At 41.0% G+C, this 17,232-nt stretch overlaps 1 protein-coding gene and 1 long non-coding RNA gene across 2 annotated transcripts in view; both read left to right on the forward strand.

The window, feature by feature from the left end:
• CCDC60 (coiled-coil domain containing 60) overlaps positions 1 to 14,526 on the forward strand; it is a 42,529-nt gene extending 28,003 nt beyond the window's left edge. Inside the window, exons 4-13 of the mRNA XM_042829071.1 lie at positions 2,287 to 2,463; positions 2,959 to 3,081; positions 4,077 to 4,181; positions 5,490 to 5,580; positions 6,787 to 7,006; positions 7,762 to 7,852; positions 8,917 to 9,039; positions 9,884 to 10,015; positions 12,202 to 12,391; positions 13,756 to 14,526. Of these exons, the coding sequence (XP_042685005.1) occupies positions 2,287 to 2,463; positions 2,959 to 3,081; positions 4,077 to 4,181; positions 5,490 to 5,580; positions 6,787 to 7,006; positions 7,762 to 7,852; positions 8,917 to 9,039; positions 9,884 to 10,015; positions 12,202 to 12,391; positions 13,756 to 13,854 (1,351 nt within the window). The 3' untranslated portion in view covers positions 13,855 to 14,526. The remainder of the gene's footprint in view (positions 1 to 2,286; positions 2,464 to 2,958; positions 3,082 to 4,076; positions 4,182 to 5,489; positions 5,581 to 6,786; positions 7,007 to 7,761; positions 7,853 to 8,916; positions 9,040 to 9,883; positions 10,016 to 12,201; positions 12,392 to 13,755) is intronic.
• A 123-nt stretch (positions 14,527 to 14,649) lies between these two features.
• The window catches only part of LOC122165682, an 8,340-nt gene continuing 5,757 nt past the window's right edge, over positions 14,650 to 17,232 (forward strand). Inside the window, exons 1-2 of the long non-coding RNA XR_006170575.1 lie at positions 14,650 to 15,725; positions 16,066 to 16,142. This is a non-coding gene — a long non-coding RNA (uncharacterized LOC122165682). The remainder of the gene's footprint in view (positions 15,726 to 16,065; positions 16,143 to 17,232) is intronic.

The following is a 17,232-nucleotide window of genomic DNA, read 5'->3' on the forward strand; positions in this document are numbered from 1 at the left end:
AGTGACTAGCAATTTCCATGATCAGAGGAATTATCTGTGTGTAGTTAAATTGTTTGATGGATAGTTATTGTCCTTAAGGCTCACAACCCAGCTTTTGTTCACTGTGACCATAACGTTAGGTCTTGGAGAGAGGAAGAATTAAGCTAGCATGAGTAGACTGCAACTACTTTGCTAACGAGCTTCTTAACTTGGAAAGAAAGTTCTTCTGTCTGAAACACAGTTGAAAATCTGTGTTGTGACTAAAATTGACTGAAGCTCCACTATTTTAATAAACGCACTGAAAAGTTCATCAGTGATTTCCTTTGCGTTTTAATGAATGATTCTCACCTACTTGTCAAATAGGCAACCCAGCTGGATTTATTACTTTATGGTATGAACAGGGTGTCCTGATACCAGAATTCAAATGTAGAAATATTTGATGTCCTATTCTAGCTACGTACTACAAATCAATAGTGCAGAAAAGTACATTGGTCACCTCATTCTGTATTGGTCCTCTATATTCTATGCTTGGATTTATTTTACAGTTTCTCTGACTGGAGTCAGTGAATGTTTGGGGTAATTCATAAATATTCCTGAAATAATTCAATGGAATTATGAGGAATTTTTGTCTGTTTGTCTCTTGTTAAAGCTCTTCTGTACGCCATGCTTCTGTTTATTTCATTTCTTGTCTTGCAGACAGCAGAGCTATCTGCTGTAATGCCTGAGACTTCAAGGAAGTCAGACTCAGGATGTTTGTTCACAAGTGTGTGTAGCTTTTCTTTTCCTGTTGGTGTATGACAAGGATCATTGTTTTTTGCATGCACTTATTAAATCCCTCAATATTAATTATACTCCATAATATTTTTAAAATTGTACTTTACTCTCCCAATTGCCATGTACACATCTTTCTCTCATATGACTGGTTGTGGCCATTAATATTAAAAGAAGCAACCGCACAGCGAGCAAACAAAAAGCATCTTTCTGGTTTATAACCATCTGTTTCTATCAGTTGTCTCATTTCATGTGACAGCCTCATTGTTCACTCTTTGTATGGTCACAGTGTGCAGCTACAGCAATGGTTTTGATCCTTAAGAGGGAATGCTTATATAAACCTTTTTCATACCAGTATCTTCATGGTTGAGAGAAATGAGTGAGAACTACTGGAGAAGTGCATAAAGCAGGAGTGTGGGGTTATTTTCTACCATTCCAATAAATGCCTGTTACTCAAAATACTGGGGTTTTATGGAAGACAAAAGCCGTGTCACACACAGCTCTGAAATCCTCGTGTTTTTAAAGCACACAGTATTTCTTATTGGAGACATCTTATTTTCTCATTTCATTTTTTTCCATAGTTAGCAGAGAAATAGCAAGCGGGTGGGCTATCATCTGCCTGAACACGGAAGCTGTTCGGACTTTATTTATGATCGGTGGACTTAAAAATAAGGCTGACAAAACCAAGTCCTCCAACCATTAAGCTGTGCAAATCACTTTTCATCAAGGAAAGCAAGGAGGGAGCAAACCATTCCAATTGAGAACTTGTGAGCTCCGCGGCTGAAATTTGTACTCTCTGTGATCTTCAGGTGCTTTAACGTATTTCTGGTTGTTAAAGGGAGGCTGTTAACTTCAGCAAAAGAAACAAGGCCAATCTTTCAAGACTAGATAGAGAAAGAATCAATGCAGCCTGATGACACCTAATTTGAAAGTCAGCACTGTGCTAATTTAAAGGGCTGCATCCTATGCCTGAACAGCATGCCCTTGTCTGGCTTGGATTATCTGCTACTTTACAGTTAATGGTTTAATAATTAGTTAATGCTTTAAGCCTTTCTCTGCCCTGGCTCACCTTTTCTTTTTTTACTTTTGTTTTTTTTTTTTATTTTTACTTCTGCTGTCATCCAACAGGTTTTGCATTTTGGTTTCCTCTCGTTTCCTGCTTTTGCAATAATTCCCTGCCTGTTACCTTTCCTGGTAGCTTCAGGGCACGGCCTGTTACAGCATGTGATGGATAGGGGGCCCAGTGGTCCATTGGCTGCTGTAAGTTAGAATTAGGCAGGGAGTTTTTAAATCAAGTACTGAACACCATGGTGTTGAGTTCAGTTGTTAAACTCCAACATCCAACAGCACTGAAAGAGGTGATGGAAAGATCTCCCAGCTCATATTGGGAAATTATCCTTTGTTATCATATTGCAAAAGGAAATGCTGGTGTTGAACTCTTGGATATAGAAGAATGTGAATGCAAAGAATGCAACATTTCTTAAAATTTAAGTTGGTGTCTTCGGCACACATTAGAAAACGAGATTTTTTTTGCAGGCATCATATAAGTATGGTGAAGCAGGGTGGAGAATATTTTCATATCCTTCACCAAGAGTCACTGGAGCAGAAGAAAGCATTGAAAGCAGAAAAGTCTCAGGTAACGAGATGGAGAACTGACTTCCAGCCATGCAAATATTCTTCTGAAGTAGAGATGTCAGATGAAGAAATGAGCACGTAAGTTGATTCAGAGGATTTCTTGTAGTCTAAAGTCAGTGGTTTTAAAACAAGACAATCTCCATTTCTGTCACTGAGGCAGAATATTACTAGTAATTACTATGAACTTGAAGAGAAAATGCTGAAAAATCTCAGTGAGCACACGTGAACTTAACAATTATGGACCAAAAAGTGCTTGTTGCACTGTTAAAAAAAAGGAGGAAGCTTGAAAGGTGGAAGATTAGGGTGAACTGAGGGAGGTTTTGTAGGTACTTAGAAATGATTATTTGAAGGGGAGATCTGCTGAGAGTTTGCCATGTTTTTGCTGTCCATTGTAACCACAGCACTGAGAATAATGAACTGCATGCAGAATTTGTGGTGTGGCTTGCAGAATGGATTTATTGGCTAGTTCAGCCCTATTAGCACCTCCTTCTGGTTTTCTCTCTATTTAATCATTAAATAGTCTTCCTTTTATATGCTCCCTTCTTTAACTTCCATCTTCATTCTTTCTGACAGTTCCTCTCCAATAGAAGGCAGCCACCCGAAAAAATCAGGGAAGAAGAAAAAAAAGATGACCTTACGGTCTTATGCTCCCATTTATAGCAGTGTCCTGATTCCAAGACCCTCTGAAGCACGAAGGTATATTTGAAGGCATCGTTTGCTCCCAGGTCTTGATTTAGCGTATTCTGACTTATTTGCATCAAATCTGCATACGTGGTGTTTTGAGGAAAGGCTGTCAAAGTTAAATTTTGTTTTTCCTAGATTAAAAACAAGTTTAATTTCCTAGATTAAAAACAATTTAAAACAAAAAAATCAGGCCTAAGAAAGAGGGAGCACACAGTGCATATACAATGCACATTATTTTGTTCTAAGTTCATTAACCTCTTGCTCACCAAAAGAGTCTTTATATCTATACTTGCATGTGGATTAAGCTACAGTGCTAATCTTAGAATGGCTTGGGTTGGAAGGGACCCCAAAGATCATCGATTTCCAACCGTGCTGCCATAGGCAGGACCACCAGCCTCCAGATCTGGCATTAGACCAGGCTGCCCAGGGCTCCATCCAACCTGGTCTTGAAAACCTCCATACAGGAGCATCCACAGCTTCTCTGGGCAGCTGTTCCAGCACCTCACCACTCTATCTGTGAAGAGCTTCCCCTTGATATCCATTCCAAACTTCCCCTCCTTGAAGTTAAAGCCATCCCCCTTGTCCTATCACTATCTTCCCGAGTAAAAAGTTGATTCTCCTGAAGATAGTCTTAGTTCATAAAAATCGTGGCTTGGCATTTTGGATTCATACGCTGCCTATTCTCAATTGCAAAGTTGTAGAACCTACCACAGAATCCAAATCACGAGTTCATAGATGTTGGAATCCTCATAGGTGTGAAAGTGCTGAGCATATCACAAAGTCATGTCCCCTGAGGAGCTTTGTGTTCAAAAATATGTTTCAACATTAAAAAAACCTTGAAGGATGTGTAGGATTCACTGGGTCAGTGGAAGTACTCTGGTGCAGAATTGATTTTTATCAACAAAACCTTCTTTTACTGTTAGATACATCTATTTCAGTCAACACAGTGGCAGCTTGACTACGTTTTCCTATCTGTAGCATAACACATTTGTCTCTTCTTTTTGCAGTGAATGTTTTTTCCGCCAGCTGTGTGCCATACATTGGCTTTTGGAAGCTCTGACTCTTGAATCCAGCAGTTCAATGCATTCTATATTATCCTGCTGGAATCTAACGTACGTATGCAATTCACAATAGTCTTTGGAATGAGAGTTTGGGAATCTTATGCCATTAGTTGTTTTTTTCTCTTTTTTCACTGAGTGAAGTCTTAGCAGAAAATACTGAGCTAACATAGTGAACTTGTTTTCTTTCCTTTATCCTTTTGCTAATCATTATGTGAACTAGAAACATGTAGTAATGTATGTATGCATGTTCCTGAAGCATTCCTTAGAGGGATATCCCCTAACTGAACAGGAATTCCAGATGCATTTTAATTACAGAACAAAGCCAGCTATTAAGGGATATTTAGCTGTTGTTTTCATTCTATCAGTGATGCATGACAGTGGTAGGTACTTACAGAAGGTGCATTGCTCCTGAACTTTTATGCTGTTGGAAGTAAATGTTTAAGTTCTCAACATTTTTATCTATAAATACAACAATGTTGACTTAACATTTATTTGAATTATTCACAAACTTTGTACAGTTCATGCTCTGATTTGCAGGGCAAATCTCTTCAGAGTTGTTCTGTTTCCTCTGTGTATTCTCAATGAAGACAAACTGTGCCTATACAGAACAAGAGTGGCATTATGTAGAATTAGCCTGGAGGATAATCAGTCCATTGTGTATCATGGATGGATCTTTCACCCCTTTACATATGAGGACTGACCAATAGACAGATGCTGACAGCAGGGTGTTAATGTATAAGACTCTGGAGTCATTTCCAGATATAAAAGTAGTGCTGTTTCTTCTTCCTTCTACTTTCTATTGCAGTCTCCCACACCACACCTCTTCCTCAACGTCATCTGAACTGATAAGCCAACATATACTTCATTGTGCAGTAACCATGAAAAATTATGCTTTCATTCAGATCATATAGCATCTATGTATACAAAAAAGATGTTTAAACGTAGTGAAGAGATCAAGCTTAGAACATTAATCTGCTTTGTAGAATTTATGGCTGATTAGATGGGGATTGAATGATAAATGAGACAACCTCAGCAGTGACCTGCTAATAGAGGTCCTCACTCAGCCAACAGGATAGAAAAACCAAATTTTTGCATGAACCTGCCATCATTCTGATCCACGAAGTCTTGCACAGAGAAAGAGGAGAGGATAATCTGGCTCAGTACGTCTGGTAGTTTGCAAGAATTACCGTGCTGCCTTGTGACTATGGCTCACTCATGGCCTGTACTGCTTGTGTTGTCTGTCTTGTAAGCAAACATGTCATAATCAGTCACCATTTGCCCTCTTTTCATTATGATCTTAAAAGAGGTTAATAAGAAGAACTCTTGAAATAGGAAACTAATTATGTTGTTTTTACTTAGGGACCCTGGTGGCTTTAAAAAGTCAGTGAAGGAAATCGAAGAGGAAAAGTTTGCAACATACATGTGGGAGCTCTTTGTTATGAACACAAAGGTATTAATTTGTTCTTTGGGAACAAATCCACTTTTTCAAGCATTTATTCTTTTTGTTGCCTCACTGAACTCTTTGATTCCTGATTTTGTATTCTGGGTGTCGTGAATTGCAGATTATGCTTCTGTGTTTCTGTAGAATAACAGTTTGATTCTCGGTAATAGGAAGAGCAGTAGGTGACTGCTCAGAAGATTGAAGCTGTGCCTTGGCCTTAGTGATAATACTGATGTAGGAAGGATTAAATGTTCTGCTAAAAGTTATATTAGACTCTGGTTTGCAGTTGTTCCTGTTTTTCTTAAGAGTTGAGGACCCTAGGGATTTCAAATTGGCATCCTGGAGGGCTGGTAGGAAATAAGCAGCAAGCTGTGAAACTTCCCTAAGGTAAAGATTGTGTCTTTATGCAGCTCTTCCTTTTGCTGTAAGCCAACAGTGAGGGCAAGGCAGAAGGTCACAGAACTAAGAGCTGTTTCTCAGTAGATGCCTTTCTGATTTTTCCATATGGTCTTCCCACTTCTCTAAAGTCAGGTCCCAAAGAGCACGAGCAGAGGAACACAAAGTGCACCTCAGCCTTGATGTGTCATAAAGCTTTCACATTTTTATCTTTACTCCTCCCTGAATTAATTGCCTCTCTATCATTTATGCTAATTATTCCTTGAACACAGCTTTTCAATTTGATATGGAACTTCTGGTGGATACACTGGGTTTCTCCAGGGATACTTGGTTTATAATACATACTGTTCTCATTATCAAGCCTGGAGAATTCAGTTTGCATTCAGTTCTATGCGCTGGACACAGGAAACTTACTTGTAAGTCATTATATGTGAGGAGGAGACCTGAACATTTATCAAACCATTTTGACTTACTCATCCATAAACATGAAAAAGTTGCTTTATTCCCAACTCTCTCCATAGCTGCAGTGTTGCTTGCTTACAAATCAGCTTAACCTGTTGTCATTAATGCTACAGCAGAGGAATATGGAAGAAAGATGCCCAAAAAAGCAGGCCCTACCCATGTAATTGCTGCCTTGGTGAAGTCAGTGAAGAAAAGCGGGTGAGGTTACAGGAAGACCAGATAAACCTACTGCTGGGATTAGTAAAAAAAAAACACCAAGATTCTTCATTGTCAAAGATGCTACAGAAATTTGAAAGTAAATCTGCTGAAATTGGCTGCAGAAAATCCCTTTTTGTTCCCTCTTTCTTATATGTACAGAAATACATGCGGAAAGCGCGGCGCATCCCGTTCAGGAGGCAGACAAACAAGGCAGCTGCTCCAGCCAGCTCTCAGCTTAGCAGTCAGTCATCTCACGGTCAGACCCCTCTCAGCAGTGTAAATTCTCTTGTGCTTTGCTCTGAAGACGTCAACCCGAGCGGAGCTTTGGCCAATGTTACCAGTGTGTCAATGCAAACTAAAGAACAACAATTTTCCCCCTGTAAGTTCCTTTTCTTGGCTGCCATTATCAAGTAGGCTTACTTTCAGCATCACTAAGGAGTGCTTCAAAGACACTGCTAGACATGCCTGTGTAAAAGTGTACATCCTCTTCAGGTGTAGGAAACTTCATACATGTCTCTCTGCCCTTACCAGTCACAAATTGTTTAAAGATGGCATAACCCCATGTGAATGTTAAGAGTTTTTAGTTATATCAGCTGTATAATCAGACTGTTGTTCACATCCGTAATGTCCAATAGGAGGTAAAAGCGTTGAAACTGTTCTCTGGCATAATCAACTGATGCTCTGAACATATATCTATTTAATGGAGGGCTTTGTTATTCTGTGCTCCTCCATTAGTGACTGCCTGCACTTGATAGACGTGACAGAACAGTTTGCAATGCATTTCACTATATAGCAAGGCAATCTTTAGCCTTTCCCTTCTTCTACTTCAAAGCCAGAAAAGCAAATTAGTATTTATCATAGAATCATAGAATGGCCTGAATGGGTTGAAAAGGACCACAGTGATCATCCAGTTTCAAACTCCCTGCTATGTGCAGGGTCTCCAACCACCAGAGCCACATCCAGCCTGGCCTTGAATGCCTCCAGAGATCAGATTTGAAAATAATCCTGAGAGCTGTAACACCTGAGAGCTTGATTTGGCCGTGAGATGAAGAAACATCCCATAGAGACAGGCAAGCAGAAACAGGGAGACCATTGGCCAGAGTTAACGTGCTTTTACAGATTGTTTTTCATCAGCCCCACAGAAGCAGATCCAGAGAACACACGTGAAGGCATCAAAAAGTGTCCATGAACAAGCAGACACCCTTGAGAAGACTGGACTTCAGAGGTGTGTGATCCAATGGCTTTCTGAAAGACCAGGAAAAGGAGCTCACCAGGACAGAGCTGAGGGGCGTTGGGATTTTGTTGTTGTGTTGCTGGTGTTGTTTCAGAGCAGCTGAATTTGGTGTTCAATGAATTCAAACAGTACAGATATCTCTCAGCCCAGGTGGCAGAATAGAATCCATTAGGTGTGCTCCCTCATTATTCCGTTTTGCGATGCTTTCTGCAGCTGTAAGACTGACACAACTGATCATTCGTATAATTGGGCTTTGCTGAAGCATTTTTTTTCCCTTGGAGTTGAGGTCAAGAGAAATATGATGAAAATACGAATATAAAAATATGAATAATATGAAAAAAAATGATAAACTTTGTTCCTGGATAACTCCAGCAAGTCTGCCACACTAGGAGTGTTTTTGCAGTTTTCATAGGGTGTCTCACAGACTGGAAAAGGCACACTGTACTCAATTTTAAACCTCATCTTGTCTTACAATTTACTGTCAGTGAAGGACTACAGAGTAAGCATGATATTCATTAAGGACAAAAAAAATAAAAATAAAAATTCATAGAATCATAGAATGGCTTGGGTTGGATGGGACCTCAAGGATCACCAAGCTCCAACCCCCTGCCACAGGCAGGGCCACCAACCTCCACATTTAATACCAGCCCAGGCTGCTCAGGGCCCCATCCAACCTGGCCTTGAACACCTCCAGGGATGGATGGAGCATCCACAGCCTCTCTGGGCAGCTGTTCCAGTACCTCACTGTTCTCTTGGTAAAGCAATTCCCCCTGACACCCAAGCTCCTCTCTCCTTCTCTCCTTCAACTTAAAACCATTTCCTTTGTCCTGCCATTATCTACCTTGCAAAGAGTTGACTCCCCTCCTGTTTGTAGGCTCCCTTTAGGTGCTAGAAGGCTGCACTGCAGGTCACCCTATAGCCTTCTCTTCTCCAGGCTAAACAAGCCTGGATTGGATTTTAATGTGAATAAAAGATCTCTGACTTCAGGTGCTTTCACACTGCTGTGAGGTGGTTACTACAAGATGCTAATTCTACTTCTCTTGTTTTATTTCCAGCTGCCATATCAGCCACTTCATTAAAAGCAAATCTAACCTGTGTGCTGATGCAAGGCACCAGTTCATGGCAATACGTGAAGAAGCAGCTCATTGTTTGCATGATGCTCTGGAGAGCCTTGAGATGTAAGAGACTGTTTGCTGTGTACTTCTAAAATATGCCCTCCTTGCTCTTGACCTTTTATCTTCAGATGTTTTAAAGATGCATCTACTGATTTATATGGGGCAACAATAAAATAAGGGGTAGGGAATGGTCTGGAAAAGTTTGACTGTTCAGGTATGAAAATATACTCCAGTGTTTGGGGATGGTTCTGAGCGACTTTTGTGGGACGCAGCTGTGATAAATACGTGGGATGTATTTGCTTTGATCATAGTCCTTTTCACTCAAAGAGAGAGTAATAAATTCAGTTCACACGTGGTCTGCATGGCTGTCATCTCATTTCATGACAGAGATGGCTGTGTTGTTCTTCAACGTTACATGGGCTGTTTTCACAGTGTAACACTTGCAGTGTCCTCTCTCAAGGCCCCTTCCCTGACCAGCAGCATTACTACTTTGTTAACCAGCCAAAATCTGTCACCCTTTCCTTTCACTGATGATTGTTTCTGGGTAACATTCGTGCAAATTCTTTTTTTCTCAGTAAACGTCACCTGAAATCCTTCCCTACACAGCTCTTTTCTTTCTTCCTTTCTCTCACTCCTTATTTCCATTCTTTCATTCCATTTTGTAGTTAGATTTTGTCTTTTTTTTTGCTGCAGTGCTTTCCTTACTTTTAGAAGAAATACGGGTACATTCAGAATGCTGCACAAGCAAACATTGTTATGAGCATCCACAGACTGAACGTGCAATGTGTTCTTCCGATGTGTTGTTTTCTGCCTTCCTTGATATCTTCCCACTTACCTATGAAAAAGAATGGTAATGTTTAAAGTACAGATTCATTTTTAAGGGTTTTTTTGTTGTTGTTGTTGTTAGGAGCCAGGAAGAGCGATGCTGTAAAAAATACCTGGCTTTGAAACGACTGAAGTACTTTAAAAAGGACATGGAAAGAATAAGACAGCTGGACGTGAGAGCTGAAAGGGAACGTGAGGAAAATGGGCTTAAATGGTAAGGAGCCATTGAGATCCTCATTTCAGATGAGGCTGTCATGGTTTTAGAGTTGTCTTTTGTACAAAAAGCTGTAATTCTACTCCTTTTCTACTCAAAGTATCACTAGAAAGCGTTGAAATTGGTTGCTGAAAATGCAGCCTTCACAAACTGGTGGCAAAAAAAAACCCAGGTATTCCTAGGAGCAGCCTGCTCAGGAGACAAGATAATTGGGTATGGTAAGAAAAGGGATGGGGAAGATTTCCTTCTGGAGATACTGGGGACAACAAGTGCTCTGTCTGTGCATTCATAGATGCTCTCCAGCATGGAGCTCTCTAAGAAACTTCGTCCATCAGGGAGTATGTAAAAACACTGTACCCTGAAGAGGAGAGATGCTTTATCAATGTACATGGGTTAAAGTCACAGCAACCTCTGGATGAACTGGGAATTCACAGTGCTAAAACTGATGGTGAAGAAACTCTGATTCAAGCTGTCCATCCATGTAAAAAAAATATATATTTCCCTGCCAGTGTGGATATTGACTGGGTCCAGTGATCAGCTTCCAGATCCACACTATAAATAGCCTACAGGAATACCTCAGAAAATCTCAGCATGTTCCCTGCCATGAGAACCCTTCAGCCATGGAAATACAGGGAAAAAAAGCTGTGTGGAACATTTATTTCAGCCTGCCCTCTTTGGTCTCCTTGCTAGTAAGCCTTCTGTCCCTCATACATTGAAGTCAGTTTCTTATCTTAGGTCCAACTTGCAGGTGGCCCAGGAACCCATCAGTCATGAGTTAATTAATAAACTTAGCCTTGGCCTGTATAGCAAAACTAATTTTAGTTGCCTAGCGTATGCTCCAGCTGTTGCCCACATTGAAGTTCTGCCATGTAAATAAGCCCCAGAGCTGAAGTGGATGAGTTTTTACTGTTATACACTCCCACTCAACATCTCCATAGGGACGCAAAGAATGAAATCTCTGAGACGTTTGGTCCAGCCCCAGGGGGGCACAAAGTCATGACAGCGCAATTGCCTTCACTGTGGCACTTACTCCATTTACAACAGGGCTGTTTTGTTTCCATACTCTTGCAAACACTGCCTTGCCAGGAAAGCTGAATTGCAGTGGGAACACTTTAATGGTATCTGCTGTCAGTCTAGCTGCTTTTTTCTCTCTCAAAAGTAAAATAAAAGCCAACCAAAAACTGAGATAATATAAAATATGAACAGTGGGCTGTGAATGTGCTGACCTTCCTCAAAGAATATCTTGATGCATGGATGGGTAATGCAAAACCTGTTTGTGAGACAGTGATGGGAACTGGGCTAACCTAGCCAGGGAGAGTAATGAGTTGCTTCAACAGCCATACCAGTAGTATGCAACCAAGCATAGAAGTGTCTCTACTGAAGAGGAGAACCTGTGTGCTTCCCTTTTCACTGGTTTAAGGAAGAAATTCCTCACCCATCTCCTGCTGTTCCGGTAAAACATATCCTAAACTATGGGAAGGCAGAACTCCCTGCTGCCAAGCTGATATGCCTCAGCCATGCGTGTTCTTGGTAGGCTTGGAGCATCAATCTCTAGCACTGTCAAGGCAGCACTGTAGAATTTATACAGAACATTAGGGGAAAAAATGTCAGTCTTTTCACAAGGGTTTTCTTTTTATTGTAATGTGTAATTCTCCTTCTGAGTCTCTATATTCAGAATTAAATGATAAAGGCTGTGTGTTACAGCACTGTCACGTTGCTGAGATTTATGCCAGCGCATAGAGGAGAATGGTGTTAACAGAGAGAAAAGGGATAGGAAGGAGCATCAGGAAGTGTGTCAAATCAGACACTTGATTGCACTGGAAAATCCACAGAGGCTAAAGATTAAGAGGATATTTCTTGTAAAATGAAAACTTTGTTAGCTTTTTGTTATTTGCTTTCATAACCACGTTTGTCATTCAGAATTTAAACGAACAGCAAAACATCTTTTTTAGTCTCTGTAAAGGCAGCCGATGCACAACTCCTGTAAAATAAAGCTCCTTTGCATTATTCACTGGGTATTACACTGAGCATTACATTCTCCAAAGAACCTTTGGTTTTTTTCCCCCTGTAGAAGCCACAGAAGTCGTGAAGTGGCAGAAATTCCACCCAGACCTAGAGTTGCCCATCAGATTTTTCCATTAGTTCCTAGAGATTCCCTTTCATTGCTGTTCCTCTTTCTGCTAAAGGTTTCCTGTATTGCTGGCCAGGCTGCCGGAGCCTGTGAAGAATGACCATTATGTCAAGAAAATCTTAAGGAAACTGGAAAAATTCGGCCTGGCTCCTGATTTACACATTGATCAGGACACCTTCCTGAAGGCTGTGACTGATCTCCAGCTGTGGGAGCTGTGCTCTCCTGACATCGCTGCTGCTGTGGAGGTGAGATGGGTCCAGCTCTGGATTCTCTGTGTGATAAGGGTGGGGAAAGTGGACACCCATAGGTGAAGTGCAGTGGAGAGGTACCAGATGAAATCATTTAGGACGTCATGAAGTGAAGATGGTGCTACTCACCTTCTACAAGACACACTGAACCCATCAGAGGAAAGCTGTTATGACAAGGGCTGGATTATTAATCAGTATCATTTCATTATTATGTCATTGTTGATTTATTTACTGCCACAGTGAAAGCGATGTCTGCCATAAATTGTTAGGATTCTCGAGGGGAAACATTCCCTTTCTGTGCCCTGAGGAAGCCTGTCGTTCCCAGGCCTTACAGCTAGGAGCTATTCGTGTTAATTCGTGCCACCAACCCAGGAATTGTGCAGATGCCTTTGTTTTGCTTCAGCAACACGTAAAAAACAATATGCTTCTCAAGGTTGTGAGCTGTGCCCTATTCATGTTGTTCTAGTATCAATTTACAGAAGAGTAAAGATAGAAGGAAGAAACCCGAATACTTTACAATGTGTGCTGCTGTGTAGTCTAACCAAGATAAAAAGGGCAATGATGCCACCTTCTGTTCTTTGTTCTCATCACCATTCTTCCTCCTAATCTGCGAGACAGCAGCAATCCCATCGAGGCACCATGTTACAGCGCCTGTGCATCTTTCATACGTTGAGTTTATGACACGTTATGGGGGCAAGGCACCCGGTGTGCCCCAATCCAGACCACTTGCATTTTCTTGATGTCTTTTAAAAACAGCCATTTTGTCTCGTGCTCTAATCTGTGTAGTCACTAACTAGAGCATTGCCTCAATATTTGTTTCTGTTGCTTGCTGGTGCAGTAGTAATACAGAAAAAAAGATGTAAGCATTGCAGAATCTTCTATTTACACATCTTTTAAAGATACCCAGAGAGGAAAGAAGACTTTGGTATTCCTTGGGCTGGAACAGATGAACAGAACTATAATGTCTTAGTGGCAAGGAGAATGTCACTGAAAGTAAACACATAAACTGGTGGATACCTGCATGGATTCAAGGTGAAGTTGTTGAACTTCAAGTTGCTTTAATGTATGTGGTGCAGTCGTAGGTAGAAGACAGCTGTGTGTCTGAAAACTCAAAGACCTGACTTTGAAGGACTGAGGATATAAATTGCAAGGAAGATCATGGAGTTTTGCTTTTAATTCATTTTAAAGCAAATCCAGCAGTTCTGAAAACTGCATTAAAACGTTTTGGTGATATGAAGCACTGTATTGATTTTATGCAGAAGTCAATACGTTTGTTCAAATTGATCAAATTGAGAGACATATTATGTCTCTCTCTTACACATAGAATTAAATGCTCAGGAAATGACCTTTTTCTATTTCAGTTTGTACGTGAAAGTATTGTACAGATGCCCGAAGAGGATTTCATTGATTGGCTCCAGGCAAGAGTAGACCCTCTCCATGCACAATCCTCTGCCTTTTAATCAGGTGAACAGCCGAGATGGTTTTCCATCCAGTTACAATTGTCATGCTTCAAGCAGAAAACTCCCTCCCATTGAGATTTGCATCATGGAAGACTGGGGAAGGAGAATAACCTTCAGGAAGTCCCATTGACCACCCTTGCACATCTGAAATTTGCCCCTGCACAGTGCTCTGCTGGCTGTGGTCAGCCACAGCGAATAAAAGCTAAATGACTTCTTCCTGTGTGATGTCTTGGACTCGCCATCAAACTTCAGTCTCTCCTAACCGTTTAGAATCATGGAATCACCAAGGTTGGAAAAAACCTCCAAGATCATCCAGTCCAACCTTCCCCCACCTCCCTGGGCAGCCCATTCCAGCACCTGACCACTCTTCTGGAGAAGAAGTATTTCCTAACGTCCAAAATCCTAAATCTCCCTTGATGCAACTTAAGGCCATTCCCTTTAGTTATATGGGAGTTACATTTAGGATGAAGGCTTGGTTCCTACTCACAAGGCAGGTGACTTCTTCAAACATTTCTCCAGCAGTGCCTACATTACAGCAAGCATCTTCTCAATGCAGCTACACGTATCACCATATCTAAATATTACTGACTCTGACTGCTCTTCACTTTACCTCCCATTTACAAAATAAAATAAATAACCCAAATGCAGGTTTGGGTTTTAAGTTTTAATACAGTTCTTTTTTGCTCTAATTCTTTTCAGTAGTTTGGATGTTTTGTTTTCAGTTAACTTTGTAGTTATTCTGTGATTATGGCTTAACTTCTTGCCTTATTAATATCAATATTGAAAAGCCAGGAATCCTTAGACACATTCCTGAGGTTTTCACTTGAAGATACACTTTCCACTAATTACTTTTGCATATATTCTCCATTACTCTCCTGGATGAGACATTAGAATGACAGCCCTGAAGTCAGGGATGGTCGTATTCCATGAGCTTTGTGAATCTGTTCGATGGTCTTTTTGATGGTGGGTCACAATTGCTAGATGATGGGATCAGTGATCCAATGACCTTCTAAGCTGATGATCTTAACAAGCTGCTTACCTGCTTGTCAGAGCTTCCAGAGAACCCATTGGGCAGAAAGGCAGCTCCTTCTGCCACAGTAAGAGAAAATGACACCAGTTAAGGATGCAGGTGAGCAGTTTGACCACTGATGTGTAATATCTTACCGATTAATGACCTTCTTTTGCTCCCTCCCTCATTCTCCTAACAGAATATAAATGTGTTTGTTTGTTTTCTTTCAAGGAAAAGAGTGAAATCCACAAATTGCTTTGGCTTACAGCTACTAGGAAAAAAAAGAGACCTAAATTATGTTTTTTGTGCTCCCACTATTCTCATTCTATATGCATTGGTGGTAACATAGGATTTTTACATCTAATGAAGCCACGTTCTTCCACGTTCATGTTTTTCTTTCCCTCCATTTAAGAATCCAATGCCAAACCTATCTCCAAACTCTGTTGGAGCTGATCCAGTGCCCAGTGAAATGGATGGCCATGCTTCTATCAGATGATAACAAGGATCAGACCTCAATTCCAAATGCTTGCTAAAAGAAGTTTCATTGCAACCCTCCTTGCACTTCAAGAATCTCTGTTCTCTTACCTCTACCGTCTATTTTGGACTTTTTCATCATACCTGAGCCAAGTTTCATTGTCTGTACTGCCGTGTCACCCTGTGGTGGCAGCTGATATTACAAGCAAACAGAAAGAAACCTTCATTTAACAGTTGGGTTCTCCTGGTTGAGCTGCGGGTGCACAAAGTGAAACCTTCACCTTGGCCCTTCCTCACCAAAGGGAAGATGCAGACAAGAAAGTTTTCTTTACATATAAGAAACGGTAATGCTTCAGCTGGAGTTCATCAGTAATGCTGCTGGAAACAGGTAATGATGGGGACTGCTTCTTTAGAAAGAAATTAGATCATCTGTTCTTCTTCTCTGCTATGAGCTTGGGTGGTGGTGGGCTTGCAGATCTTATAAGTTTTTTCCAACCTTAATGATTCTATAAAATCCCTACACAAGCTGTAGCCTTGCTGTAGCTCACACAAGGGGTGATTTGGAGTTATGGCATGTCCTTTTTTGGATGTCATCTGCTTGCTTTCCCCGTTCATTGCATGGAAGGAGTAGGTAGCCTTTAAGGGTCCCTTCCAACTGAAACAATTCTGTGATCTGCAGGAAAGAAGATTTGGGCTTTTTTAACTTTTTGATGTTTTTTTCCCCACAGTTATCTTGGATTCCCCCCAGATACTTTTGTGAATGTCTCACAATCTTCAACTTAATCTTTCAGCACAGCTTTTCCAGGTAGGTTCGAAGTGACCCATTTAACACACTGGTGGTGGACACACCAGGAGACCAAGCAATCTGACAAAGGTCCAAGAGTGTGTGGTAGAGCTGCTGGATCAGTTCTGTCTGCTCACCATTGCAGAATCACAGAATGGCCAGGGTTGGAAGGGACCTCAATGATCATGAATCTCCAACCCCCCTGCCACATGCAGGGCCACCAACCTCCACGTCCAACGTTAAACCAGGCTGCCCAGGGCCCCATCCAACCTGGCCTTGAACACCTCCAAGGACAGGGCATCCACAGCCTCTCTGGGCAGCCTGTTAACTCCCCATTCTGCTCTGGTCCTTTACAGTTTCAGCTAATAGGCCTGTCATCCACAAACTCCATTAGCCCAAATGAACCATCCGAGCTTAGGTTGGTCACCTCATGCTCCAGAGATGCACTTTGCAGGGGCAGAATTAGAGTTTGAAGTAGGGAAAGGATGAGAAAGAAAGCCTTTCTTCTTTGTTGGCACTTCTTTCCTTTTTTTATTTTTCCTGGCCAAGGGTGTTGTTTGTTCTCTGTATTCTTTATATCACTTGTTATTAAGTTGGCTATGCTTTAGTACATGTTATTCTAGATTACACCTGACTATATATGATGGATGTAGGCATTGTAATATAAATTGTAGTGGATTTTTAAAAGAACCCATCACAGCTGACAAATGCAACATTCAGTTCATTTCCAGTCCTAGATTACTGTAACAGTCATCAAAATATTCTCTTGCATAGATAATTTATTTGAATGTTTTTGCAGGGTATCCCAACAAAGGCTTGCCTTTAAGAGGCTGTTTCCTGCCTATGGCTCTCCAAACTGTATTTATAAAGTAGGGCAGGTTGCAACAAATTATGTGTGATCTGTATGAAAACTGCACACAAGAAGTGTGGAGGGAAGATTGCAACACCCAACCGTTCCCATTTGTTGTAGGAAAAGAGGAACAACAGTGACCCATATAATTCAAGTAGGTGAGATTGATATGACAAAAAGCAACCTTTTGCTTTTGGGGAAGGGGATGAGAGGAGAGGAGAGGAGAGGAGAGGAGAGGAGAGGAGAGGAGAGGAGAGGAGA

Source organism: Centrocercus urophasianus, unplaced genomic scaffold (genome assembly GCF_019232065.1).
Source record: "Centrocercus urophasianus isolate 14NV4802_14NV808 unplaced genomic scaffold, USGS_Curo_1.0 seq_30, whole genome shotgun sequence".
NCBI lineage: Eukaryota > Metazoa > Chordata > Aves > Galliformes > Phasianidae > Centrocercus > Centrocercus urophasianus.